Source organism: Chamaea fasciata, unplaced genomic scaffold (assembly GCF_029207755.1).
Source record: "Chamaea fasciata isolate MVZ Bird 193981 ecotype frontalis unplaced genomic scaffold, bChaFas1.0.hap1 SCAF_2, whole genome shotgun sequence".
NCBI classification, from domain to species: Eukaryota; Metazoa; Chordata; class Aves; order Passeriformes; family Sylviidae; genus Chamaea; species Chamaea fasciata.
Window position 1 is genome coordinate 49,501,387 of NW_027094087.1, and position 27,399 is coordinate 49,528,785.

General features: G+C 34.7%; 1 protein-coding gene and 1 long non-coding RNA gene across 7 annotated transcripts in view; one reads left to right on the forward strand and one right to left on the reverse strand.

Annotated features, from left to right (window-relative positions):
• Window positions 1-27,399, forward strand: part of NBEA (neurobeachin) — a 458,833-nt gene that overhangs the window by 180,471 nt on the left and 250,963 nt on the right. For 5 of the 6 annotated variants that reach the window (XM_066176003.1, XM_066175999.1, XM_066176001.1 and 2 more), the window contains 3 exons: window positions 7,537-7,691; window positions 11,816-11,942; window positions 12,630-12,757. In XM_066176003.1, coding sequence (XP_066032100.1) covers window positions 7,537-7,691; window positions 11,816-11,942; window positions 12,630-12,757 — 410 coding nt within the window. The remainder of the gene's footprint in view (window positions 1-7,536; window positions 7,692-11,815; window positions 11,943-12,629; window positions 12,758-27,399) is intronic. The other variant, XM_066176000.1, reaches the window with a different exon arrangement.
• LOC136285175 (uncharacterized) overlaps window positions 1-27,399 on the reverse strand; it is a 61,066-nt gene that overhangs the window by 27,823 nt on the left and 5,844 nt on the right. The window lies entirely within an intron of this gene.

The window sequence follows — 27,399 nt, forward strand, 5'->3', positions numbered from 1 at the left end:
TATTTTTGAAATGCTTTCACACAAATCACTAGGCCCTGCATACAACTTAGTTTCATGCTTTAATGTCATCAGGAGGCACAAATTGGTGTGTCTAATTGTTTGCCACCTGCCAGCAAAATGAGCTGCCAGGCAGCCAGACGGGTTTGATTGTCTGTCAGCTCTTCAATAGATTGAGAGTGACAACATCAAAAATTTCACTTCAAACTCTGAAGCTTTGAGCAGCTTTTCAGAGACCTCTTCCCCACAAGTGCTTCTGGACAACTGCATTTTTCAATTAGTTTTCAATATATTGCCACCTTCTGTCTCATCTGTCTTAAGGTAGCTGTAATTACATTATGAGCTATATAAACAGATTTCTGGGACACAGGAGCCTGGATCCTCAAAGTTATGACATGTTGTTTAACGTCAGACCGAATTTCTTGAAAATGGCATCCAGGTTGACATTTTTAGAAGCAAATACAAAGGGTTATTTCACCTAGATTTGTGACTAATGGAGCATAACTCACCAATAATTCCTTTTTACCTTCTCATTTTTTGTCTGACAAAATTCAGCCCTTCTTATTGATTTTTAGAGTTTGGGGATTTCTTGTTTCTTTTCTGTTGGTCAATTTGCATTGGTCCCACTAGATGCAACCTAGATCATTACGGTTTTTGAATTTGTGTGTGATTCTACTCAGTATTGCATTTTGAAGCTTACACTTGTTCCTCTACTTTTTTCTAGTTGAGATTTCTTGGATGGGTGCTATTATTTAAATTGAGATTGCTTGTAGTTTTGTGTCTCGTTTATTATTTTTTCTAACTGAGGTAATTTATGTGCTTTTTCTGTTCTTAGAATTATTTCAATGGGAAGAATGCTTGCATAACCAGAAAATCTTGAGTTCCTAGAAACTAAAAGATCAGTTATTTTGGTTGCTGTTAAAGATGTGATTCCCTTTTAATCCATTATCATTTCATAAATTGGAAGATGATGAGTTTTCTTAGTTTACATACTTGGTAAAGTCTTTAGGAACATGTTTGAGAATATTTTGGAGAGCACATCTTTGAAGTATTTTAGTTTTCATTTTTGTAGTTTGTTGAGTTGTTTTTGGTTTTTTTTTTCCTTCCCCTGATGGAAGGACCTTGGGGCCAGTTTTAAAGGTGCTGGAAAAGGTGGACAACTTATGAGATCCAGTCAGGTCTCATACATGTCCTGCCCATTACTATAGAGACAAGTGGTCTTCAAAAAAATGTTTAAACATATGTATTTATACTATATTTAGAAGGATTACTCAGAGCATCTATGTGTTTTACTAGAATACAGCGGTGGAGTGTTCTTTTTTCTTTTTTTTTTTCCTTTTTTGTTTTTTTTTTTACGGTAACTGATAGAATGGGAAAAGACAAGATTTGTGAGAGAAGATGCACTGAAGGTTCAAACAGAGAGGTTGAATGTCTATCTGTTGTATGATTTTGCACCTTTGCAAGATCATTGGTATGCAGTGGTCTACTAAGTCATTTAAATAGGAGGCTGTATTCCTGTTGGCATCATTAGATTCTCCAAATGATGTTTGCTGAAAAACAGATTTGATTTTCCAAATCTTGTTAAAAATTAGTTGTGGGTAAGCACATTTGAGTCTTCTCCCAACAGAAATGGTTGCTTTTTAAAGTTAATTACAAATAATTGAAGAAAAATAGAGTACCTTTCCCATGAATCAAGAAAGGATCAGGTACAGGCATTGTCAGTTCTTAGACGCTGCATTCCCCATTACTTTGGATGTCACAGTAGTGTGTGAACATATGAATGAAAAACCTAATCAGGAGTGTGGGAATTAAAGGACTCATCTGGTTCCAGTTCACACAAGGTAATTTTCATTATCTTTGTGCAGTGGAGACTGGTCCAAAGAAAATGCTTGACAGCTTCTCTAGAATATATTTTTCTAAGGTAGCAGTAAAAATACACTCCAGAGACTGAGGAATGGTTTCAGATCCTGTTAGAGAAGAGGGCTGAATTTGCATTGTCTGTATTCCTAGAGAGTGCTTTAGTCACTCATTTAGTAAATGTAATAAAAGACAAAGGGAAAGCTCATTGCCACCTCAGCTGTTTGTTTAGAAAAAAAATCATCCTAAATTTATGAATAGGTTCAAGTCAACCAAAATTTGGTATATTAACCCTCAATGTATTTTCATCAAACTTTAATCATATTCGCCTTGTCTATCGTTTAGCACAGGTAGCTCTTTCAACACACCTCTTATCACCTGTGTAATGTGAATCTTTTCATATCCGCATACATGGAACTGTTGGTGTATCTGGCCTGAAGTTGCTAAGGATAAACCAGCATCTCCCTACTCTCATTGGCTGTATAGATGAAAATTGTACTGCATTTTTGTCTTGCTGTTTATACCTATCTGCCTTCTTTTACAGCTTTGATTGCAGCTTTTTAGCCTTACTTTCTTTTTTTTTTTTCCCAACATATATACAGGATCAGGTTACTCACCCATACTCATTTATACCTCATATTGATTGTTTCTTTGGATTGTTTTTTTTTTTTTCTGTATTTGATGATGTTCCTGACATTTAATACATCAGATGTTCACTTAGATTCTATTCACTTTTTTCACACTTATTAAACTTCCATTATTTCCCATTTCTCTGTTTAGCCAAGACAATCAATCTTTCTTGATAATTAGCTTTTTTATCTTTTGAAGTTTTCCATGTTTCTTTTCAGTACTTTAGATCATTTTAGATGCTTCAGGTAATTTATCCTGGATGCAAAGGATGGAATTTCTTTGTGAATAAATACTTAATCCTCTGCTTGATGCAAGAGTGAGGTTCAATGATCTTCATATCCTTGTCCTAAAACCACACCTGAGATTATTTGCTTTCTTCTAGTTAGAAACAAGCAATTTTTGTTTAGTAGTATAGGATCATTTCAGGTCCTTGAAGATTTAGAGGTTTTGGTGCATATATGGCATCAAATGATTGAAAGAATCCATAATGCAAGGATATTCAGCACTAGTATTTAATTTGCATAAGTCCCAACAATTATATCCTTCTGTGAGTCTTCCATATCTCTTCTACAACTCATCTGTATACCTCACAATTTTTTATCCTTTTTTTTCTCCATGGCTGTTTGCTCTGAGTTAAGCCTTTCCTCCTTAGTATCAGATGTATCTTATCTTATTGCAGTCAGCCTAATAGAAGGTTATTTCAAGTAGGATTCAGAATGTGGTGTTAGTACATAGTAACGCTGCAGGCCTAGGTCAGAGTCTGGGGGTGAAATTGGAAAGAACAGGGGGTAAACAACAGAAAAAATATTTCATAAAGGACTAGATATGTACAGAGATATCGCCAATAGAAATAACTTTCAGAGAAGAAATATTAAGCTTTCTTTTGGAAGATTAAGTTAATCTGGCTGTAGGAACAAAGTAGCATGAAATAGGGCAGACAAATTGCCACCCACTTTCTGACGTGATTTTTTCTGAAACCTCTGAAGTTGCTGTTTGACAAGGAGCAATTCTATCAAAAACTTGCCTGAAGTCTGTGCTGCTTTTTTGAAGAACGCTTGAAAAATCCTCACGTTTTCTGCTGCTGTGGGGGAGGAGAGGAGGAGCAAGAATATTAATTCAGCCTTAAGAGGTTTCACATATCCCACAAGAGAGTAAAGTAATTCTACTTTAATTGCTGCTGCTCAGATAGGTTGCTCAAGACATCCAGTATGGAAGGCTTATCTCTGACCTTTGTTGACCAGAGTGATTAAGTTGGAAAGCCTTTAAATTTTAAAATGGTGAAGAGATACAGAATGTGAATCACAGAGAAAGAGAAAATATAGAGCTGCATAGTCTGTTGCCAGCACTGTGTAGCTAAATATTTAAGTAAAGTCAATTTGGGAAAGTGGTGTGTTTTTTTAATTTCCATTTGCTCTTTTTGCATTTCAATGCATTAATGGTATTATTTTCTATCTAGTTATTTCATGCAAATTTCTAAACCCCAGAAGAATCCTGTAGCTATTTGCTGAGGTTATTTAATGAACCAGCAATGCATAAGTAGTATGTGGGTTGAATCAATAATACTCACCTTAAGCATGATATTAATTATTATGACTTCAGGCTCATGTTTAAAACTGGTAAAGGACACTCAGAATAAATGAACAGTGATTAGGAGCCACAGGTATATTTAGAATTATAAACCACACAACAGAAATAAAATCAGTTGATACAGACAATTACTGCTAAGTTTTTGCAGACTAAATCAGTGGGAATCATTTTAGACCATGATGATGTGATTCAGACAACTGTGGGCCAGTTTGGAACATTTAGGGAATCCACAATATTTTTTTAAAAAAAAACAAGGCCTAAAATGAAATATGGAAGTGTATATAACCTTTTCTTCTAGTCTGAAGATTTCTGCTCCTTCATGAAAGAAAAACCTGAATGCCTGACTGATACATGTAAGGCACCTATCACAGTAAATTCATTCCTCAAATCATATTATGCTCAATATAATACTTCTTTCAGAAGTCTGATTTATTTTATTTGCCTGGTTTCACTGATTGTGCTGTTGGGGCGGTTAGATTGGTTAAAAGAAGACTTTCTTTACTTGAAGGACAGTCATCCTCTTTCACCTTTCTTGTTCTGCTGTCCCTCTTATTGTTTTGCACATTTTTGACCACTGTTGTATTGTTCATACAGTTCTTCGGTCTGCTTCATCTAGATGTCATTCTGTATTTGCTCACCGTATTTTGTTTTATCAGTAGGAATGAGACATTTTGACAAGGTCACCATGTATGACATGTCAGAAAGCTGCATTTTCTTTCAGTCTGGGATGATGAAATCTCACTGATTTTCCCTATTCTTATGGAAGAGAGGTTTCTCTTGATATTTATGGATATTTTTGTTATTTAATAGTACCTGACCTATCCTAATGTAATGATTTAGACACACAAAAGAATGCCATCCATGTGTAGAGCTTTTTATCTCTTGGATTTGGGAAGGATTGTCCTGCCTGTAGTTTATTTCAGTCCTAAACTACACTCGTTAGAGGTTCCTTCCAAATCAAACTGATCCTATTACATCTGGGAAATAAAGCTGACATATGTGGTCTTTGCTATGGAAAGTTAGGTGATCTTTTGGACACTCTGAAAGACCCCTGAATTGTTTACATATGAGGAGACCTTGGATTAGCTTCGTCTTTAGAAAAGTAGCAGGAAGATAGGAAATACTTCAACAGTGATTGTATTGCCAATTTAGCAGATATTAATACCAGACTTTATATGAGGGGATGATTGTTTTTCTTAAAATAAAATACATGTCCTGTACTGTCTCACATTTGGAAACACTGGAATGAGTGCGTGTCTGAGGAGACTGTTCAGCAGTCAGGCATCCTTCCTGCTTGCATTCAGATAAGAGGTCCAAGATCTTCTCCCATGGCATGGAGAGCATGGGATGATGGCTGTCAAGTCCTCCTCACATGTCCCATGTTTTTCATATGTTGACCACTCTTTCCAGGTTTTGGATATACCTCTTTTACCTTAATGGACCTGCCAGCAGCCTCTCTGTCCTTCCCAAGCTCTTTTAGTCATCACTCTGCACAGTTTTTGTCTGCAAGGTCATCCTGTGAAGCTACACATTTCTGTGGTCTTGGTGAATTGATAATCCATGTGCCATTAGAATAGATCAGTCTATGATGCCTTTTCCTCCCGTGTCTTTCCTTCTTGTGCTCCAGCATAAAAATACTCCCATTCATCCTTCATTCACTATTTCTATTGCAATTCTCTACAAAGATAGAGGGTAATGGAAGTCGTTTCCCTTTGAAATTAATATAATTGGGAAACATTCCCACTTAAGAAACAAGCCCTAATTTCCTCTTGTGTTTCTATGACACTACAAGGACTTTGCTTTTGATTACTTATTCAGTATTATAACCCAAATTCAAATATTTGATTGAGGTGTTAATTGAAATAGACTTCTTTCTATGTAGATTGGGGCTAACTTCAGGAAATTTCATAGCGTTACGGAGCAGATTAATCTAACCCCTGTAGACCCAGCTTTGTTCAGCTGTAGCTGCTGCTATGTAAACACTTCATATGAGCAGTGATTGTAAGATTATTAACTATAGACAAAAGCAATTATTTTAGGGTCACTTATCTTAATCAATACCTATTGTGTTGTTCAAACTCATTTCCTCCTAATGTACAAAAATCGACATGCCTAGACTTACCTCTCTAACAGTATGTGCTTTAGGGTAGAAGTAAACTGTTTCTCAGAGTACAGACACCAACTGCCAGCCCTCAAAAGAGAGTGAGGAAAAATGCTCATGGGTTGTTTTATACCCTGCCACCACCAGTCTTTAAAATCCAGGGAGACAGAAGATTTAGGCACATAGGAACAAAGTACATTACGATAAAACATGGTGCCACACCCTATGATTCATTATATGCCATCATACTTACACAAAAGTGTAACAAAACAGTTACTGAAGGAAATTCTTGAGCAAAATGTGGCCTCTTCACTCTAAATAATTGCCTTTACTTTCTCTTTTTTTATCACAATGATTAATTTTGAAGAAGAAGAGTGTATCTGCTTAAACAGAAAATGTACACAATGATGAAAATATATTTTTCAATATTATACAAATATGATCTGTTTCAGGTTTGTTTTTCACTCAAGTTTGCCACTGAAACAGACTTTTAAGGAGAGGGAGGTTTTATAGACAAACAGAAATATTAAAAAGAAAAATGTAAACATAATTTCTTCCACTATGAGAGCTTCCCAGTATTGAAAAAATATTGTCTCCAAAGAGCAAGTCTTTTGGTCTTCATACCTAGAAAACCCCTAAGTGTGATTTCAAATTAGGTTATAAAGTGTTTGAGAGCAATGTTGTCTGCTTATATTTGATATTATGTTGAAAGCCCTGTTCTCTTCTTAAAAGCTTCAAATTCTCGAGACTGCTCTTTAAACCTCAGCACTATCAATACCATGAAAACAACTATTTCTTGTGTTGCCTTTTTGCTGTTCAATGTACATTGTGTGCTATTGATTTAGATTAAGATGAAACAAGGCTGAACCTAAAATTGTTTCTTAGTCATCTCTGTGAAAGGCTGATATGTTCATGGTACTGAAGAGTAACCTACTGTATTCAAATGTGCAGACGAAAGGCAAAAATTTTGTTGTTTTAGGTAACTTCTTCGGGAACAACAAATGCACAGTCTTTGTGACTGCATGCATACAAACTTCTAGTCCGCTGGCATAATTTCTGACAGCTAACATTATCTTTGCAAATCTAGAACACATTGCAGTGTTATACTGTTGCTAACAGTGTTCTCAACCTATTGAGATGGTGGAGTCTTTCCATTTTTGTGGCTGTTGGAAGACAGATTCTTCAGAGTCACATGAAGCTGCAGAATAAGGATAGGAGTATGGTTTTAGGGCCTGTTAAAAGAGTTTTACCCTGTTTCAGGAAGGTTAAGAAGGTATCATACAACAGCCTAAGCCAATCACAGTCAAAAACTCTTCCTGGCTCTGCTGTGCAATTTTAGTAATCTGTAGTTTCTGTTTCCACAGGAGTGTGGTTGTACCAGTGAAGAAGCCCCCTCCAGGTAGTCTGGCTGTTACCACCGTTGGAGCTGCCACAGCTGGGAGCGGACTGCCACCGGGTAGTACACCTAATATATTTGCTGCAGCAGGAGCTACACCAAAAAGTATGATTAATACAACAGGTATTGTCCTTAAATATTCTTGTGACCCTCATTTTTGTCTTTTTTTTTTTTTCTTCGTTTTGTTACCTTTAGTGGTGTTTTGTTTTAAAATCATCTTTGTGTTGCTGTTTTTGTTGTTCCAAAATAAAACCTGGAAAGATTAAACCTAGGCCTTTATAAGAAACAGTGTTTTCTCTTGGTCTATATTTATAGTCTTTGATAATGAACATTGGACTTGCACAGCCTTAAATAAGTTAATAGATAGCCTCAACATTGTTTTATAAGTGTAGTTTAGAATTGAAATAAGCTAACTTTTCTAGTGATCTGCTGTAGATGATGTTTATGTGATACATAGATATTTATCGCTCCTTATGTTTTAGAGAAAGTAGAGACAAATAGCTACTTAATAACATATAATAGGTTGTAGAGGATGAATAGACAATTACTGTTTGTCAGTGAAAATTATGCTCTTTTTGGAAGGTTTTTTAGTAAGAGACTACTTAATTTAACTGAATTCATGCCTTATCAGTAGTTGTTTTTTGTCACCTAGAGAAAGAGGCCTAGACCCTCTTATAAATTTATTTTTAATAGTAGTAATGGGATTTTCTATCATGAAGGAGCCTGTTGACAAGGGAGGCAGGTTTTCATTGAGAAATTAATCCTTACTGAGACCAGCTGATATTTAACTTAAACTCTTTTGTAATATCTGGCTGTAGTATTTTTTCTTTTTTTAAAAAAGTAAAAGCACTTGAGAGAAAAGCTCTCTTTTCAAGGATATCACAGCTTCAGTCAGGGGTTGAGAACATGAAAATCTGTGGGTTAGCAGCAAACAGAGGGGGATGCTTTTGGCATCCTTCTGCTTTATGGAGTAAATGAACTCATTGTTTTTTCTTTCCTTTTGCAGATTACCTTTAATACCTGGTAATAGAACTTTGATTTTTCTAAGGATAAAAACAAAACAAAACAAAAAAACCCCAACCAAACAAAAAAACACCAACAAAACAAAACAACAACAACAAAAAAAAACCCGAACAAACAAAAACCCATAAAATGTAATTTTCCTGAGGCAGATGGGAGGAATGACTTCTCTGAATAATGTTATTACTTCTCTGAACAGTTCCATTTGTGTAGACACTTCTGTTAATCATGAATGGATTTCCTTTTAGGTATTCTTATGTCATGCATAAAATATCCTGCACTGGAAACCTTGTTTTCCAAGTGATATTGAATAGTAGCAAGATTTTCAGTCTTCTTGCTGATTAAATATCTGAACTGTTTTAGCTGGAATGTAGTAGCTCTTGTTTGTAAGTAATTGCATTTTAAAATCAGTCATTTCCTCAATACTGTTCTTAGTAGAGGGCAGTATTGCAGAATTCATGGTACATTCACTGAGGATTAAAGACTCCTTTTTTTTGACAGAATGTAGTTTCTTTTTTATTTTTAATGATTTTTTTTTTGATCCAAATCTATCGATTAGCTTGATTAAATGAAAAGTACTGATTGAATGGAATTTCAGCAAGTATGAGGTTTATTTAGAACTATATATGTACTGATATCTGTAGTAAAGCATTATAGTAGCATTTGAATTTTTGAAGATTTAGGTTTTATATTAACATTTTAGAAATGCTAAATATATTAATGGCAGTTTTCAAAAATAGTATCCCATGGTTAATATTTAAATAAATATTAAAGTGCTCATTTTACTATTTTTAATTAAGCTACACCTATGATAGTCAAAACAGTGACTTATGTATGTCAGTTTTTGAGGCATATAGATTATCTAGAAACTTTCTGCTTTATATACTTTCATTCTATAAAGTATCTATGATATTATTTTAAAGTAGCGTATAGAATTTAATTGAAGAGCACCTTTTTAAATTTTATTTTGCTATGATAAAAAGGAAACAGAATGCAATTTTTTAGAAACACTAGATGTCCTCCCAAACCTATTTACAGTTGTATTTACAGTATGTCACATACTCAAGAAATACAGTTATATCCGTGTGATGGGTAGCACAATCTATAAGGTATATTCTGTGCTGCATTTATGTGAAAGGTGGGGTTCAGTTATTCATGGGTTACAGTCGGTGTTTACATTCCATCTGCCATCGCTGTCCCAGTCAATGTCATATCATGACTTAATGAGATGCATGTTACTGAAGTCCTTTAGTGCTGGGAATGCATCTTTGGGGGCATAGGTTTCCTTCCTTCATCTTTTTATGCAAGAAATTGGCTTTATAGTTTCTTAGACTGGATTTCTGTAATTCATATCCTGATTCTTTCCTCTGTGGTAATCCAATAGCTCTAGATCTGTTTGATCTTTTGGAAGCCTAGCTCATTGAACAACTTAGCAACTGCATTTTTAAACAACCTTAATGAAGAAAATTTCATTTTGGAAAGAAAAAGGAAGAAACAATAAAAATATGTATTCTCTATGTATATAAGAATAAAAAAAAGTGAATAAATACACAAATGCACACACAGAGACACATGTGTCTATATATGTAAAGGCCTTATCTTTTTTAGGATATCCTATTTTCAGTTAAGTTGCTGTGATTCCTAGGTTGGGAGAGATAGCCTACTTTATATTTTTGTGTTTCTCTGTGTGTTTGGGTACATTTCGAATTTATTTTTAATCCAAGTCAGAACACACAGTGTAAGCCAGAATCTCCCAATCCCATTAATAAAAAACTGCGTAAATCAATTCCTAATCTAAATCCTGAACTTCACCAGGTACTTTAGTGTCAGCAAGCCCAGTAAATCCTGCTTGCATTTTGATAGTGTTTTGAATTTAAATGTTCTTAAATGATCTAGTCAAAGTTCTAATCTTTACCTTCTTTTGTCAGTAAGAAATATCTAAGGACAAATTTAAAAAAAATTGTTCCTGATGCCAGTGTATTTTTTACACTTACTGGCATTTAACCTCTACTCCACTGCTGACTGGCTGCTTAAGCAGTTAAGAAACCATAAATGCACTGTAGATCTTTGCAGGAAACTGAAAAATATGTACCTGTGTAAATGGTGTGTATATATATATATATATATATATATAAAGTATATACCTGTGTAATGCAAAGGACAGTGATGTATCAGCTGCTAAAACTGACCAGAAACAGGGAGTTAACAAAAATCATTTTTGAAAATGGCCAGAATAATGTCATTGATCTCTAAACTGGGATTCTTCACCCTTCATTCCTAACTTGGATAAATCTTGTTGCCTGTCAGCCTCTTCTCTGGTAGCACTGCAGTCCCTCAGGCTTTGAACTCCAAGTACAAGACTGTTTGTAGCTACCTCTCTTGCAGTGATGTGTTGCAGAAGGACTGTGCCGAACAGGGACAGCATTTATCACAGCACTCTCACTGTTCATGGCCTCTCTGAGCCTCTGCTGGTTTGCTTCAGAGAGGCTGAACTCACAGCACCGTTTCAGCAAACATGATAGATTGGCATTTAGAGTCTAAGTTTAGCCCTTAGCTCTGACCCAGATCACTTAAAGTATAAATGTATGCTCTGTGTGCATCTTTTTTTTCTGGGCAGCTGTTCACAACCCATTGAAATGATACCCCCACTGCCCTCCTTACTTTTAAGATCTTGCAATTCTCATTGACTCAAGGAAGGAAACAGAAAAACTGTAATTAGAGTACAATAATACTCCTCAGATGCCAATTTCCCCCATTGCTTCCTGAAGTGATGTACATTTTCTATCTTCCCTGTCATTTTTTAATTTCTATTTTGGTTTCTGCCTGTAGTAGCAACTGAGCAGCCAAGTGTGCATATATAAATATACTTTAAGAAATATTTAAAATTTTATTCCCCACTCAATCGTATCTTAAGTATACCTTTATTTTGAAAAGATCTTGCTTTACAGTATGATGTAAAATTATTTTCATCTTTGAAATATAATTTGGGAATACTGGAATTGAGGTAAGGATTTATTTTGCCTGATTTTCAATAGATTTCAAGCTTATTATTTTTATACCAGTGAAGTTAAGGTACTAATTTTTTGTTTACCATATGAAAAGGTTTTCACTGTTTTAGAATACGTTACATTATTTCCATAGTTACAAGTAGATTAATAATACATGAACTATTTAAAAAGTTTTGTTTCTCAAGACTGAATTAAGGTTTGTGTTTTTTTGGGGGACAGGTGCAGTAGACTCAGGATCTTCTTCTTCCTCTTCGTCATCCAGCTTTGTGAATGGTGCTACCAGCAAAAATCTGCCAGCTGTCCAAACTGTTGCTCCAATGCCAGAAGATTCAGCTGAAAACATGAGGTACACATGTTCTATTTTTTAATATTAATTATAATTTCTCTTCCCAAATTACTGTAAAAAAGTAACTCATTTAATTTTCCCAAGTTACTATAAAAAAGACCCTAAACCTCATTACTGTAGTTATACATGTGCTACTGTATATACTTTTTGGGTACCAAGGATGTATATACTAAAATAACACTTCACTGAAAAGTCTGAGTTTTTCAACTGAAGGGTCTAACTTATTTAGTTTCATGCCAGACACTAAAACTTCATTAAAGTAATTTTTCAGCTGGCTGGTTTATTTTCTTTATTCAGTAATGGTAGTACATATTGGAAAGTAAGCAGTCTGGTAATGGAGCACGTGGAAGTGCAGGGAGACACTCAACCTCTCCTGAGTGAACAAAGGCCTGTGTTAAACTGGAGAGGTAAAAACCAGACCTGTGTTTGAAAATAATGATAAAAATTTTACTTTGTCCTGGAGTACTCTGCAAATACTGTGGAATTTATGAGGCTGATACACTGCTGACTCTGACATGACATTTCCATTTACTTAAAGCCATATAAAACCTGTAGAGTTAATCAAATTATGATCATCCTCTTTTCTAAAGAAGCTTACAGAAACTTTTGAAAACAGGTGTGATTTGACATCATTTAACTTCTATTGTGAAGTGTTCTTACAATCATGGTCTCTTTTTCTTTTTACAGTATCACTGCAAAGCTTGAAAGAGCTTTAGAAAAGGTCGCCCCTCTCTTGCGAGAAATTTTTGTTGATTTTGCTCCTTTCCTATCTCGAACATTATTGGGTAGCCATGGACAAGAGCTGTTGATTGAAGGTACTGTTCTGTAATGAGATTATATTATTTTAGTTATTATTTATTTGATATGAATTATTTTTATTTTCGCTAAACTTTATATAACTAATTTTGATAAATGAATTAATATGTTGTTAATACATTCTTTGCATTTAATTTCATTTAAAGAAGTTAAAAGTGATAACTTTTGTACCCCATTTTCCCCTGAGATGCTGTGTACTGATGCATCCTGTCAAAAATACTCTCTATAGTTTGCCTTTCTCTCCTCAGAATAATTCAGTGCTTCTGCCTGACTTTGAGAAACTAGTGAAAATACAATTAAAAAGTGTAAGCTACTCCCACAGAAGAAAGTAAAAAGAAGACCATGCTCCAACATTATTGATGCCCATATCTGTATTTGGTAGGGCTGTTTTTTCTCAGGCAGGTCAGTTGGATTCACACAAGCACATAAAGACCTGTCCCTAGAGGGGGAATAAAAACTGATAAATTTTAAAGTATCCTTGACCACTTTCAAGGATTTTTATGGGGTTTATGTGCTGTCTTTACTATTTCATAGTTAGAAAATTTGCCTCATAAATGAGGCAGGAAGTAATGCAGAAGTTATGCAGAACGTGCAACTATGGCAAGCTCATGAAGAAAGTAATGAATCGGTGCTAGTGCAGATAAATAGTGAAGGGGGAGTTTGCATGAGCATGCACTGCTCCCAGGTCATGTGCTCAGAGGAATATATTCAGCCAAGGAAACTTTTTCCTTCCAGGATTGTTCTGACACACAGTATTGCTGTTCATTGAGAGGAAAAAGTCTCATTCTGACAAGGCTTGTAGTATGTAAAGATCTACATAGGAAAAATACAGCTTCGTGTTTGAGTTTCAAACCCTCTTCTATTATACATGTGTTTAACCTAAATATTAGTGTACTGTTTTTCTTTGGTAATTTTATTATTACATCTCACAGTGTTGGCTCTTGTTACTAGAAATATTTGCATCTTGTAACTGAAGTTTTCTAGAACCTTTTCTTCTTTCATCTTCTTGTTTTTTAATAATATTATTGTTTAATAGTACCAAGGAATGGTATAGTAGCTTAGTGATACTCAAAAACTTCAGGTATTTTTTATTGTTAATTTAATAGCTTGTGAGTAAGTTGCACTTCTCACTTAATGACACCCAAATTAATGGTCCGAGATTGACATTGAGATGACTATAAGATAATTTATGGATTACTTTCTTAACTCTTTTATTTCAATGAAGTTGCAAGATTTGTAGCAGTATTATCCTTTCCCATTTGGCAATTGATTAACTGCACTATAGGTTTTATAAAATATGACTAAAATTGTCTTGGTTTTACCTGAGTTCTTTTACTGATTAAAACAATTCTTCATGGATGTTGTTCTGATTCTGTCTTTTTGTCAGATCCATAGCATGAACAAGGCTATAACAGTTCCCAGGATATGACAAAGACTGAAACACTAGAGGTTACAGGAGTCTCACAACTATACAGCAGTATTTAATCTCACTGCTTATCCAGAGCGAAGCATGTTTTGTTGGATTTTTTCTGGCTTGTAGCATGTTTCTGATAACTGCTTGGAGTGTCATTCCATATTTGCCCCATCTATGACTTAACCACCCAATTCAGAATCAGAAAACATTGTTCACAGCCCAAACACTGAGTTCCAAAACAAGTAAAGTCCTTTCCATCATTTTTCTTTAATGTTATGTTTGACCTTCTTTTCAATCACTGTCATTCCTGATTTCTAAAAACCAGTCATTTCTTCCCAAGATATTAAAATAGCAATCTGGGAAGTAAAAAAATCCAAGCATACTGTAGATTTTTACACTGCAGTACTTGAATTTTTCTTTGCTCTCTCTAAAATACTTGGACTTTTTTCTTCTTAACAGAGGATTCAGAGTTGCTTTTACAGTTGTGTACTTCTGATATTTTCTTTCTTCATTGCCTCTATGAGACCCCTTTTCTCAACTAAACTGAATTCTTGCCTAGTTAAGTTGCCTTTGAAAGAGAATTCCAAATTGTCTCTTATTCTGATACCTGATTGACTCTGAGAAATTTCCTGTTATTCCTTACTAAAAGCCAGTGGTAGTCTTGAAGTATTTGAAAGTGCTCTCCAGGTAATGACTCAAAAAAGAGGAATTTAGTAATGTTATTCAGGATATGAGAGTGTATAGAATTCCTGTGAGGCCTTGATAATTGAAATTCAATTTTTTTTTGCTGGCAAGCAGTAATCAACTTGACAGTTTTATATGCAATGGTTTAATTTGTTACTTTATATGTAAAGGTTTTAGTTATAAGAATCAAGAACAAGGAAATAAACTTTCTTTAATTAAGCCTTAAGGCACTTGTCTGTTTTTCAAATTGATCACCATAAAAATATTTGTTGCATTCTATGAAGCATGTACTTTCAAGCTTGACATAATAATACCTTTCCTTTTTTGCTGTTTTTCAAGACTTCCTTATGGTATGAAGCTTTTCCCCTATCACATTTTGCTAAAATCAGAATACTGTCAGACATCCTTGATTCCATGTGCGTTTTCCTAGGCTCTTTCTGGTGCTCTTGTGCATATGTGTGTGAAAGAAATGCTAAATCATTTTGAGATTTGGTAAGAGTGTACACAGTCTTGTAGATGACTGCACACTGAAGGACACAAAATCAAAGGCAGCAGAAAACAAAATTAATTTTAAACCCTCTAAAACAGGTTAATAATGCTAATTTTCCAGAATACCTGATGCTTTATGATTGCTGTTGTCAATATATTTTTGGAAATGTGTATACAACTTAGATATCATATCACCTTTTTGTAGCAGTTCAGCTGCCACAAACCTTTGGTGAAAAATCTTGAAGTCATATCCTTTTACATCACGATTTATCATCATTCTGTCCCATGGAAGACTGGGTGATCTATTGTTTGAGTAAATTATACTTAATGTTATAGTGCCTTCTTAACTTTTGAATTGAGTTGAAATGAACAGGCTGCAGTGATCTTGTCATTCTAGACCAAAATATTAGGCCACTAATACTTGAAATTGTTCATTTTTCTTGTTCTGGTAAGTTCTCAGTGTCATCTGGCATTGCAGAACATATTTATTGGTAAAATTTCTCATTTATTTACTCTACTAAAATTACTAAGTTTCTAATTAGTGAAATAGTTACTTGCTCCTTTTTCTAAAACCAATTCTTTCTTCAAAGGTATCTTATGCTCCCCTGAATTTCAAATGTTTCATCAACTTCTCAGAATATTTTATAGGTAGAAAATATTGTTAATGATGGGTTAGAAGGGACCTTTTTGCATTTGCATACAAATAGCTTCAAACAGAGAATTTCAGAACCAGCCCAACACTGCTGTGGTTCCTCAGCTGAGGTTCTTCCAATGCCTCAGAGAACAGAAGTTGCAAAGGTTAAAATCGTCCTTACAGAATCTAATTGGAAACAAACATGCAATATGTGTAGGTCACATACTTGAGCTTAGCAGAGCTCATTGTGGCGTTCCATTTAACACTTGCACAGATATGTTTTTGCTAACTAGTTTCCATATGGTCTGCAAATTCCCTCCATGTAAAGTGCATGACAACATTCTAGCTTTTAGGTGAAAATGTTACAGGCAAGTGTAATCTGATCTGTAGCTGAAAGAAAAGCTATATCCTCCTTTTTTCAAGCACAGATGGGTAAAAGTATTTCCACTACAGCTATTCTTGGGAGTGTCTGGAACTGTAAGAATAGGTCCACGATTGATGCACAGTCACACAGAATGCTTTCCCTTCTCTTGAGTGAGGTACCAAAGAAACTTCACTGATGCTTTTACTTTGCAGTATCATTAGCTGGGTAGAAGGTCAGCCAGGTAGCCCTTCTCCAAAGGATCTTGGATGGATTCCTTGCTGTACATTTGATATGTTTCTGATACAGGCACAATTAAAGTCAGATGACAGAGAGAATCTTTTTGCGCTGATAGGAGCAGGATCTGTTTCTCCTCATTAACTCACCACATGGCCCTATGAAAATATTCAGTAGAGGTGGTGATGGACTAACTTTGTATTGTGTTTGACAGGAGGCTTCTTGAAACAATTGAAAAATTGCCCAAAACATTCCTTTGGAAACCACAGATAGAACTTGGGTGCTAAATGACACTACTCCAAAAGCTCCCCAGTACCCCAAGTGTGACATCACCGTGGCATCTACCAATACTGGCACAATTAATTTCGGATTTTCTTGAAGAGTACTAATTTTTGTACCAGAAAAAGCAGGACAACCATTTTCCTTTTGATACCCTGGTAATCCCTGAAATCCCTTATGCTTTCTGGGGAAAATTTACTTTTTTTGGAGCTTAACATGCCCCTTGTGTTTCTCTTAGAAGGGTTCTCTTTTCAGAACCTTTATATTACTGTGTTCAGGAGCACAGATGCTGTAAAGTAGAAAAATGCATGTTCTTGCAGAACTTTTTTTCCCTGTACATATTATTCTCTCATTCTTTTATCTCACTCTGCCACATCCAAAACATTTTGGATTGTGTGTCCAGGTATGCTTTCTTCCAACTTACTAAAAGTATGGTAATTGCCCTACTGGCCTGTAGCACAGCTTGTAGCCAACATTTTGGAAAAAAAAAAATAATAATTAGCAAGTAAGTGGAAAAAGGAATAATTAAAATAAATAATTTTATTATTTTAAAATTTGTATTTACTCGAATTGACAACATGTAAATAAAACCTTAAGCTATTCATGGTGCTGAAATTTCTATAATCCAATTTTTCATCCCGTTTTGCTATTTTTATTAACAGTATTTTTCATAGTGTTGAATTGTTCCTGGCAAAACTAGGTGCTTAGGTGAAGATATACAAAATGAAGCACAAGGACATTGCATTGGAGAGATATGTTGAACCATTTTCTGGACTAACTAAAACTCAAGAAAAAGCCAGATTTCAACATAGCCAGATGCTGAGTCCAACTTCTAGGAGAAAAGAGCAGAGACTTAGATGCATGCTAACAATCCTAGGAGATGTGGGACAAAGCCCTGCAAAGAATGGAGGGATTACCAAAATAATTTGGGTGTTTGGCTCCCTTAGCTCATTGCTGAGGCAACAAAGACTTGTCCAGTGCCTTGGAGAAATAGATGAGGAGGTGATTTCATTTCTGTGATTTCATTTCCATTTAAATTTGGTTAAACTCCCACTATCTTTTTCTGTAGTCAGCACTTCGAGAATAATGCACACACTGCAGAGGTATGAAGTCCAGTGTAAGGACCTTGATATGTTCAATATATCAAAAAAAAAAATCAAAAGAAGTTAAATACTACAGGACGCCTTAGCCTTTCCATCAACAGAATGCCTAATGAGGGTAAATATGATTGGAAAATTTTAATAGAGCTTACCTTCAATTATTGCAATTGATGTTACTCATAGTCATTATGACTATTTTAAAAATTCTTTCCAAATAAAGTCTTCAATCCAGCTGCTCAAGAGGAAAAATGTCATGTATTTCCTGGATGCTTTTGGAGCTTCTTTGTGACTTTTGAGTTTGTGAATCACCATTTTCTCTGTGTCACACCATGGAAGGAATGATAGTCTGCATTAACCTTAATTTGCTTTAGCATTATCATGACTGCATTTGTTCACATGGTGATAGACAGGTGTACTTCAATATCAGCTACCCACCTGCAGAAATCAGTAAAAAAAAAAGTGGGTTTTTTCCTTGTTCTGCAGCTGACTGCATCATAACTGTAAATGCAGTCAAGAAAATATCGTTTTCCCTTGAGGCATCAAAGATGGTTAGTGCTTGCTTATGTCACTTTATGAAATAAGCCTTTCCTCTTTTTTTTTTAATATGTGTGATCATGTGTGTATATATATAAATTGATTTCAGTTTTTTTAATATAAAAAGTTCTTTAATCATTACCGTGAAGCTTACTTTATTATGAGACGTTTTCTGTGCATAATGAATTTGTCTTTTTTTGGGGAAGCCTCATGTAAGGTTCCTGCCAGCTATACTTTGGTCTCAGATTTCAGAGGGCTCTTGCAGTTTTATGACTGCACAACTATGGATGTACTTTAATCTGAATTTTTTGAGAACATGAAACTTATGTGATTGTACTGGGTGAGGAGGATCAGCCTTTTAGTCCCTTGATAACTTTTCAGTGTGTTGACCAGTTTCAGCCAGTTTAACAGAGGTTGCTTAAGAGATGTTATTTTTAGACAGTATTCCCAAATATAAACATCTGTTTAGAAAAAATACGCCCTATCTTGGGTTAGGGTGTGTTTCTTACTCACCTTCAATATTTTCTCTGCACTATTATTTGAGGTATGCCATCATTGTTTAGTAAAGGAATGGAAAACTGAATAGTAACTCAAAATATTCACACCTGATTCATTTGTAATATACTGTGTCGTATACTATGTTGGCACAATACTGTGGGTATTGCTGCATAAAGAGCAGGAAATCAATTGATAAAGGAGGACTGTGGGAGCAGTAGGAACTCAGGCTTACTAAACATCAGGGAATCCATGTTAGAAATCAAGGTGCTTGTGAAACTTTCTGCAGAGAGGTCAGGCCAGTGTAATTTGCAACAGCTGTCTCACTGGACATGATCACTCTGTTCAGGAAGGATGGGGAATCTTATGGATTATTTGGTTTGCACTGGGTCAGGAACTCTGAATTTATTTTCAAGGCTAAGTTCATAATGTACTTTTTTGCTGTGCCACATCCCACTCCCTCCTTTCCATGTGCCCTAAGTGTCTAAGTGTACCTTCTCTGTATAGGAAGAGGTGATGCTTCATGTTTAGCACTGTGCAGTTAAATCCAGTGAATTTCCTGACCCAATCCTCTGTAAGACAGTTTTCCTGAATTTGTGGCAGTAGGATTCCTATTCATAGATTCCTTTTTATCTTCACCATAAAGACTTGCAAAAAGATCCCAGAAGAATTGCCCTACTGTATGAAGTTAGATAATTTTTTAGATAATGAGGTTGTAATAATAATAATTTACAGATAATTCCTTTCTTCAGTAAGTTAAAGTTTTGTTTTCCTTTTTACTTTAAGAATTTCTGCAAGAGATTTGCAAAATTAGGTTTAAACCATGAAGAAAACCATAGATCATTTTGAAACAGGGCATGAAATCCTCCAATAGATATAATTTAGAACACTGCTGCTGAATGAAAACCTACCTGCACACATTGTAATCCGTTCATAAACAGGAAAAAGAGAAAGTTCATGGATTTCAAAATGACATGCTATTTATGGGTATGTCAAAAATTTGTTTTCAGAAATTCTCTGTCTATGATTATATAAATGTATATTCAAATCTGCCTATTTATTTACACCTGCTCCAGAGAGTCAAGGTTCAAACTTTGCAACTACCGAAGATTTTAAGAGTAGACTGCTAGTGACAAGACATATGCCAGTTCCAACAACTGAAGAGCAGGTGCCACAAAAGAGGTCTCATTTATCCACATTGAAATCTTCAAACTATAATGACCCCAACACAAGTTACAGAACATTTTTCTTTCACATAATATTACTTTATGACATCTTTAAAGGGATGTTATTACAAGCACCAGAAAGAGAATACACATTCATTCAATTTTGATTTAACTCTTGATTTACTGAAGTTCCTGTGTGCAGAAGTATGTTCTGAACAGATGTTTAACATGGCAGGAAACATTATATATCAGAGATCCAGATAGCAACTAGGAAATGCATAGCATCTGGCACCTTTTTGAAAGTAAACCTGCCAATAATTAATTACACATATGAGCCACTCTATCCCTGTCTAATGAGTTGGACACTTACTAAGATGTATTAGACTATGGAATAGAGGTTAACTGCTCATGCCCTCTCCTCTGACTTGTGTGGTCCCAGTGTAACTTAAGAGTAGAAATGGTTGTTTGCACTCTGATTTTATGTCTCTGATTATATTATCATTATCATATTGATTAATAATCAAGATGTCTTTACAATCCAAAATGTAAAGAGTTCCTATTAGACAGAAATTGCTTTGCTTTGCAGAATTTGCAGAAAATCTTTTGCTTTGACAATGAAGAAAAAAATGACTGAAATTGTGAGGCTAATTGTAAAGCGTAGTTAGGAGAGTGCAGATGTATAAAATTAATAATAAATACATGCTTTCAAGAAAGGAAAAGCTGGTAACAGTGTAAAGTAGTCAGGTTTGCTGGAAAGAAGTTTTGAAAGTTATCCTTGAAAATATAGAAGCCACTGGATGTTTAAAGTTACTAAATTACTGTTGAAAGTGCTATTATAACACTTTCACTACTAGGAACCAGAGAGTACCAATTACTGTTCTTTTAAAGCACATAAAGAAATGCACAAAATACTGGAGCCTTTAAAGAGTATGAAAAAGCATTAGTTGTTTGTGATCCCCAGCAGTATTAGCCACTTTCTCATGAATTTCTTTTTCAAGCTAGTAGCCTGTATTCCAGTTGCGGCCCAAAAGGCCTAGAAAGGACTGGTCTTTTTGCCTTAGAATTCTAGAAAAATACCCTCCCTGAGGTCCTTCTCACTGTTACCCTCCTTGATAGTACATCTTTTTTGTAATCCAGTTTCTGTCTTTCTTCAGCTTTACAGGAAAATATTTTTTAGTGAGTTTTCCTACTAACCTACTATCAAAAAAAAAACCAGAAAAGGTAGCAAGAGAGCTATTTAAAGTTATTTCAAGGCAATAATTTTTTTAAAGATTCTAGAGAAAGTTCTTAACGTGTGCAGGCACTGCTGTAACACAGCCTGTAGGTGGACTCATCATATCAGGTATACAGCGGTGCTGAATGGTAACACTGGACTAAGTTCTACAATATTTTTTTTTAGAACAGCCACCTTTTCCCCCCTTATTATTTTCTCCTCTACTGTCCAGGTCCAAAGAAAAACGAGGTGGTATGCCAAAATGGTATTCAGTATCTACAGGATGTTCATGCTGTGACTGAAGCTCTCCACAGGCAGAGGTTCTCTGGTTCTTATTCCACTTAATTCATCATTCAGAGCTCAGCAGGGGACTCTGCCTGATTTTGGACTTGAAACAGTTAGGCTGGTATTTGCCCCAGCCCTTGTCCTCTGAAGGCTTAAAAATGGAATCAATCTACTTTATTACACCGACAGTGTTTTCCAGAGAACTACCTAACTCTGATAATCTATAGGGTGCAAATAACATCTCTGTATCAGATATTGCTCTGAAAGATGTATTTCTCATGAGACATAGGAAAATAATCCTTTTTTCCATGTAGTCTGAGTTCTAAAACCAGGTTTTTTACAAAATTAATCTCATTTAGGGCTGGTCACAGTTTTTCTGTATCTGTTCCTTAACTTTCTATCTACTTATCACTTGTTCTTATGACCCAGGCTGAAACATTTTAATTAGTGACCAAATTTACCAATTTTCCTTACTGGTCCTGGTGATTTAAAGGCATTTCTTCAGTTCATCTTGTTGGATATGGATTTGCTTGTTTTCATACCATCAAGGCTTAAAGACAGGATCTTGCACAAAAACTATAGACTCAATTAACTTGAGAAACTACTGCACTTGAATTTTAAAAATATACCTGTTTATAGTGCCTTTTTTGATGGGAAAAATGTTAATTATAGTGTAAGCATTAATGAACCATCTAGCTTGATTTACCTAGATATTAAGAGATTCCCTACATACCTGGGATTATTTTTGCAAGAACTAAGATACTATATTTTTTCTGTGCTCAGTGCAACTTTATGTTAAATTTTACCTCCTTCATAAAAAGATCCTCAGATCTGCTAAACGTCTATTCCCTTATATCGTGTTTTTTTTCTGATGGTATGTGGAATTTTATGATTCAGTCTTTTTATACTTCTTGTCTGTGGAGATTTTTTTGCAATGAGAAAACCTCATGCTGAAAGAACTTGTCAGACAACAGAGACAGTTGTGATATGTCAAATTAAGATGGCAAAGCGATGTCAAAGCAGGTCTAGGGAGAGCCCATAACAATGTTACTGTCAAGTAAATAAAGAAAACTGAAACACAAGAAATACAAGTTATTCCAAGAGATCTATGACCGTGGAAGGTTTTTTTATGTTTTGAGAGACACTGTTTCAGAATGATTGCGATTTGTCAGTAGGGCTTCAGGATAGAAGCGAGATCTGATGGCTGCCAACTAAGGTCACCAAAGTTCACTTTGCAGATTTTTGTTTTCCTTTTCTTGTTATCAAATTCTCAGGAAGCATTTATATTTATACAAAAATTAGTTTTGCTGCTCAGGAGATCACGTCTACTTAAAACAAGGGTCATCTTGGCCTTAGGAATTAAGGAAGCTGCATGAGCTCTGAGGTTTTGTTATACTCCCTCTTTGTAGCTGCGCTGGGTCACACAGTGTGGCCCCAATGTTGCTAAAGAAAGGAAATAATATAAGGAAGTAAGGAGGATCAGTAATTGTAAGTGGTTTTATTGCTGTGCAGTTTAACCTTTTCTCACCATCCTTTTTTTGTCATTCACCAGGCACATATTTCAGTTTTGTCATACCAGAATGATAATTCTCCCCCTAATAATAGCAAAGAATGTTACAAGAAACTAGAAGGAAATAATAGAAGAAAACAAAAGGAAATTCCTATGTTTACCATAAGAGGAGAGAAACAAAAAGGAATAAGTTCATAAAACATGGCATCAAATAAGAATAAGTTATAGACTGAAGCTAAGAAAAAGTTGATAAACTTCAGGTGTAAATATAAAAATTCATACCTAAGGAAAACATAACATTGAATAATGCCTTTTCAGGGAAATCCTAATATTCTGGAGGCTGTTATTTGGGGTCATACCTATGATGTATCTTTTCCAGGATGTCCCTTTTGACAACCTTAGAAAGACTTGAAAAAGGTTCTTGAGATGAGCAGAAAGCGTCATTGTTGTTGTGGTGGTATAAAGTCTGAATGTTTGCTTGTGTTAGTGAGTGAAATTAATGTCCTTACTTCTGCTTGTATAGTTCTTTGAAAATAATTCACTACTGAGATAATACTTCCAAAATGTATTTCTTCTAACTCAGATTTGAGAGGATGTGAAAGACTGAGAAGAGAAAGGAGAGGTAGATATTCCTTCATTTAAATAAGAAAATCTATTTTTCCATGTATTAAATATGCTGCAACTTCTTTGGTATCACTTGTTTTCATTTAGTAATTTTTCCATAAATTTAATCACAAAATTGGCAAGATTTTCAGGAAAGGAATGACAGGAAAATACCACGTAACAAAACTTAAAAATTATTTAAAATTGTCACATTTTAAATTAATTTTAAAATGTCTTTATCAATTAATGTTTTTCTTACTTCTTCCTTTGAAATAAAATGTCCCTGGCAGCAGCTTTGGTGGAAATTTATTGGCAATTCTGAGCCACTTACTTGAATAATATCTTAGTATAAAGAGGGAAATCAGAAGACTTTTGGGATAGTATTTAAATTCTCACATTGGACTGTTTGGTTTTGGAGGAAAAAACTGGAATGCTATTCTTTCTAGATAAATAAGAGTTTGGAATTTTCCAGAACCTGTAATTGTAGGTATTTTCCAGGCTTCTGCTGAGAAAAAATGTTTATAACTTACTCAAGTCTACCTGTAAATGAAGTACATTTTGACAGAAAACCAGTAATTCCATTTTACAGACCTTTTCAAGATAAAAGATATTTTAGTTTGATCAACTGCAGTACAGCGTGAACATTGGATGTTTTTACCTCTAGTCTAGAACAGGACTTTAGAAGGTGAGGAAATACGTTTAATTTACAAATAAATTCTAGTAAATACATGTCATACCATTAAAAAAATCTGCTTCAATTAAATTTAACAGGGAATTGTTTTCCTATAACTAATATTTGTGTTGAATTCTTTTGTATAAAAAGAATATTTTTGTATTATTGTTTTTGTGTCATTAATGCTGATTTGAACAATTTCTCAATCAATACGTGATTGATGTAAATCTGTAGATCTGTTTTGTTAAAGAAGTTGGATAAGCAAACTATTTCGCTATGTCATAATATTTGGAAAAAATTGGAAGATAGTTGCAAAGAGTTCTGTCCAAAGAAATACTGTTTTAAGGGAAAGACAGTGAAACACAAATGCATATATTGAGTAAATCCCAATGGTGCACTGGCCAAATAAAAAATTACTACAGGAATTAAATGAAAAACTAAATCAGTTTTGAAAATCTTCCATGATATATCAAACTGAACAGTGGTAGTGGATTTTATTTTATATATGAAGTGGTCTCCTCTACATTTGATTAATGAGAATTCGTTCATCCCCCATTGCACAAAAGGAAAATCGTCAGAAAATCCACAGGTTAACATAAAGTTGGACTCTTCAGAGTAGTGTGGCTCTCTAGCATCAGTTTTGTCAATACCATTACAGCTCATGGGATTACTGTACAGAAGTCTGTCATTTTAAAAACTAAATCATATATGCGTTGTAATAAATCCCCTCTCTGTAGGTACACACTCAAGGGTTTTTGGCATTCTGTGATTCCATCTGGATATTTTCCAGTCCGTATTTAGATCCCTTTTTAGTAGTAACTGCAGTGGTGAAGAAGTTTAGGTTTTCTCACTTGAACAGAAATTATTCAAGAAACTTTTACATACCATTCTTTTTTAAATATTGTCCCAGTATTAAGGTCTATTTTATCTTACAAATCTTACTAAAAGGGCTGACCCATTTGAGTTGGGTTTGGTCAGATTAAAATCGGGCGTGGGGGGTTTTGTTGACGTATCACTGTTTATTTGAGGTGTTTATCCTAAGATGTCCCTTCTAAAGATTTATGATAAAGTTTTAAAGGTATTCCATTTGATAACCTGGATGATATCTTTCCAGGTACCAGAATAAAAAAAAATGTTGGTTGTATTGTGCAGTGTCTTTCACCGTAACAAAAAAAAAAAATCCTTTAAGAATTGTAACTGTCTCGATCAATTAAAAAACATTGGGTCAAATTCGCATTCACTGTATTGTTCTGTGTCACTCTTCTGTTCTGTAAAGGAGATTTGCCCATACAAAGAATGGTCTGGAGTACTAATACAGCCATCCTTCATGGTCCCTAGGGCTGGTGGTAATGTCAGTCAAGGCTGCTGAAGGGATTGTTAAATCCATAACCCTGACTTTGTTTTTTTAGTCAGTTACGTTCTTTGGAGTAGTGTATTCTTTCATCTAGTAAAAGCAAAGTTATAGTTATTTTGCAGCATAGCTGTGATTTCCATCTGTAGGCTTTCTATGAATCCTGAATATTTCCCTGCCTTTGCTTTTCGTAAATTAAGGCCATTAGTGTAATTTAAATGCCTACAAAATATGAGACATATGTATGGTTCTAAAACCAATTTTGAGTGTAATCGTGCAACACTTTGTATTCTGTTTAATACATATCTTCCTCCAGCCCTCCCAATAATTGCTTGGTTTGGAATAAGAACATCTGTTGTTGAAATTTAAGTTTTGCAAACTTAGCATTTACTTTCAGATTTTTCACCAATCTTCTATTTTCTCTCCATATTCTCTCCTTTCAGATCTGTAGGGAACTCTCTAGCAACTTGATAATTCATGGAAAAACATTGATTTGAATCTAATTTTCTCTAAGTGCCAACCTATGAAAGAGAGGGAATAATGTAGATTTAAATTATCCAAATCACTTTTTTTGGTCAAAAAAGGAGTCATAAGGTTATTTCTTTGATTATAAATTGGATTTAGAAATATATTTCAAGAAATCTTATGCCAGATTTTGCTGGCAGAAGAAAGAGGGTTAGAAAGAACAAATAAAATTTAAGGAAAACTCATATTTCCAACCAAAATATCACCATCACATTTCTCCTAGTAGTTTCACAGCCAAAACGTGCTTTAGTCTCTGTGCCCACTGAGAAATGTCCTTGAAACTTTGTTGTGCAATTCCTAACAAATGCTGAACAGAGTATTAGGGAGTAGTCTATCAAAAATGAAAACTCAATTTGTGAGTGGTAATTACTGGTAGAAAATTCCTACTCTGTCTCATGGCACAGAAATCACTGAGGATTATGGGAAGAGATATCGCAGTATGAATGACCCATGATTACTATGAACAATTTGAAACAATTCAGTTTTGTTTAAGGTACATGGAAGACTGTATCACTAGGAAATAGAAAAAAAAGCTTGCCTTACACAAAACGAAGTTACAAAGAAGAATTACAATGTTTTCTGATTTTCTTTTTTGCCTAGTTTTAGGTCTTTTTTGCTCATTTCTAGGTACAATTTACACACTTTTCACATGTCACTAAAAAAAATGAATTTAATAGCATGTGAGTATTTTTTCATAAGCGTCTTGTACTATATAAAGCTCCTATAGTTTTGATGACATGCTGTAGAGGAGTAATAAAGACCAATTTTTTTCTGTGAACTGAGTTAAATGGATTAAATATTCTCAAACATTTTACCTAGCAGTACTGGAGATTTTTCAGATAGGCAGAAGCTATAATTGAGTGAAATATTTTTGCAAGGTCTAAAGTTTTGTTAATTGCATCTTCTAAGTTGAACATGAGCTATAAAAACATTTAGGTTTTGTTTTTGCTAGTATTACAATTGATTCCAGTTCCAATAAGGGTTTAAGTTGACACAAAGTAAAATCATTGAAAGAAAATGCAGGCAAACCTTGATAAATACCAGATGAAATTGTGGTGGTATTCAGTTAGACTCATACACACATTGTA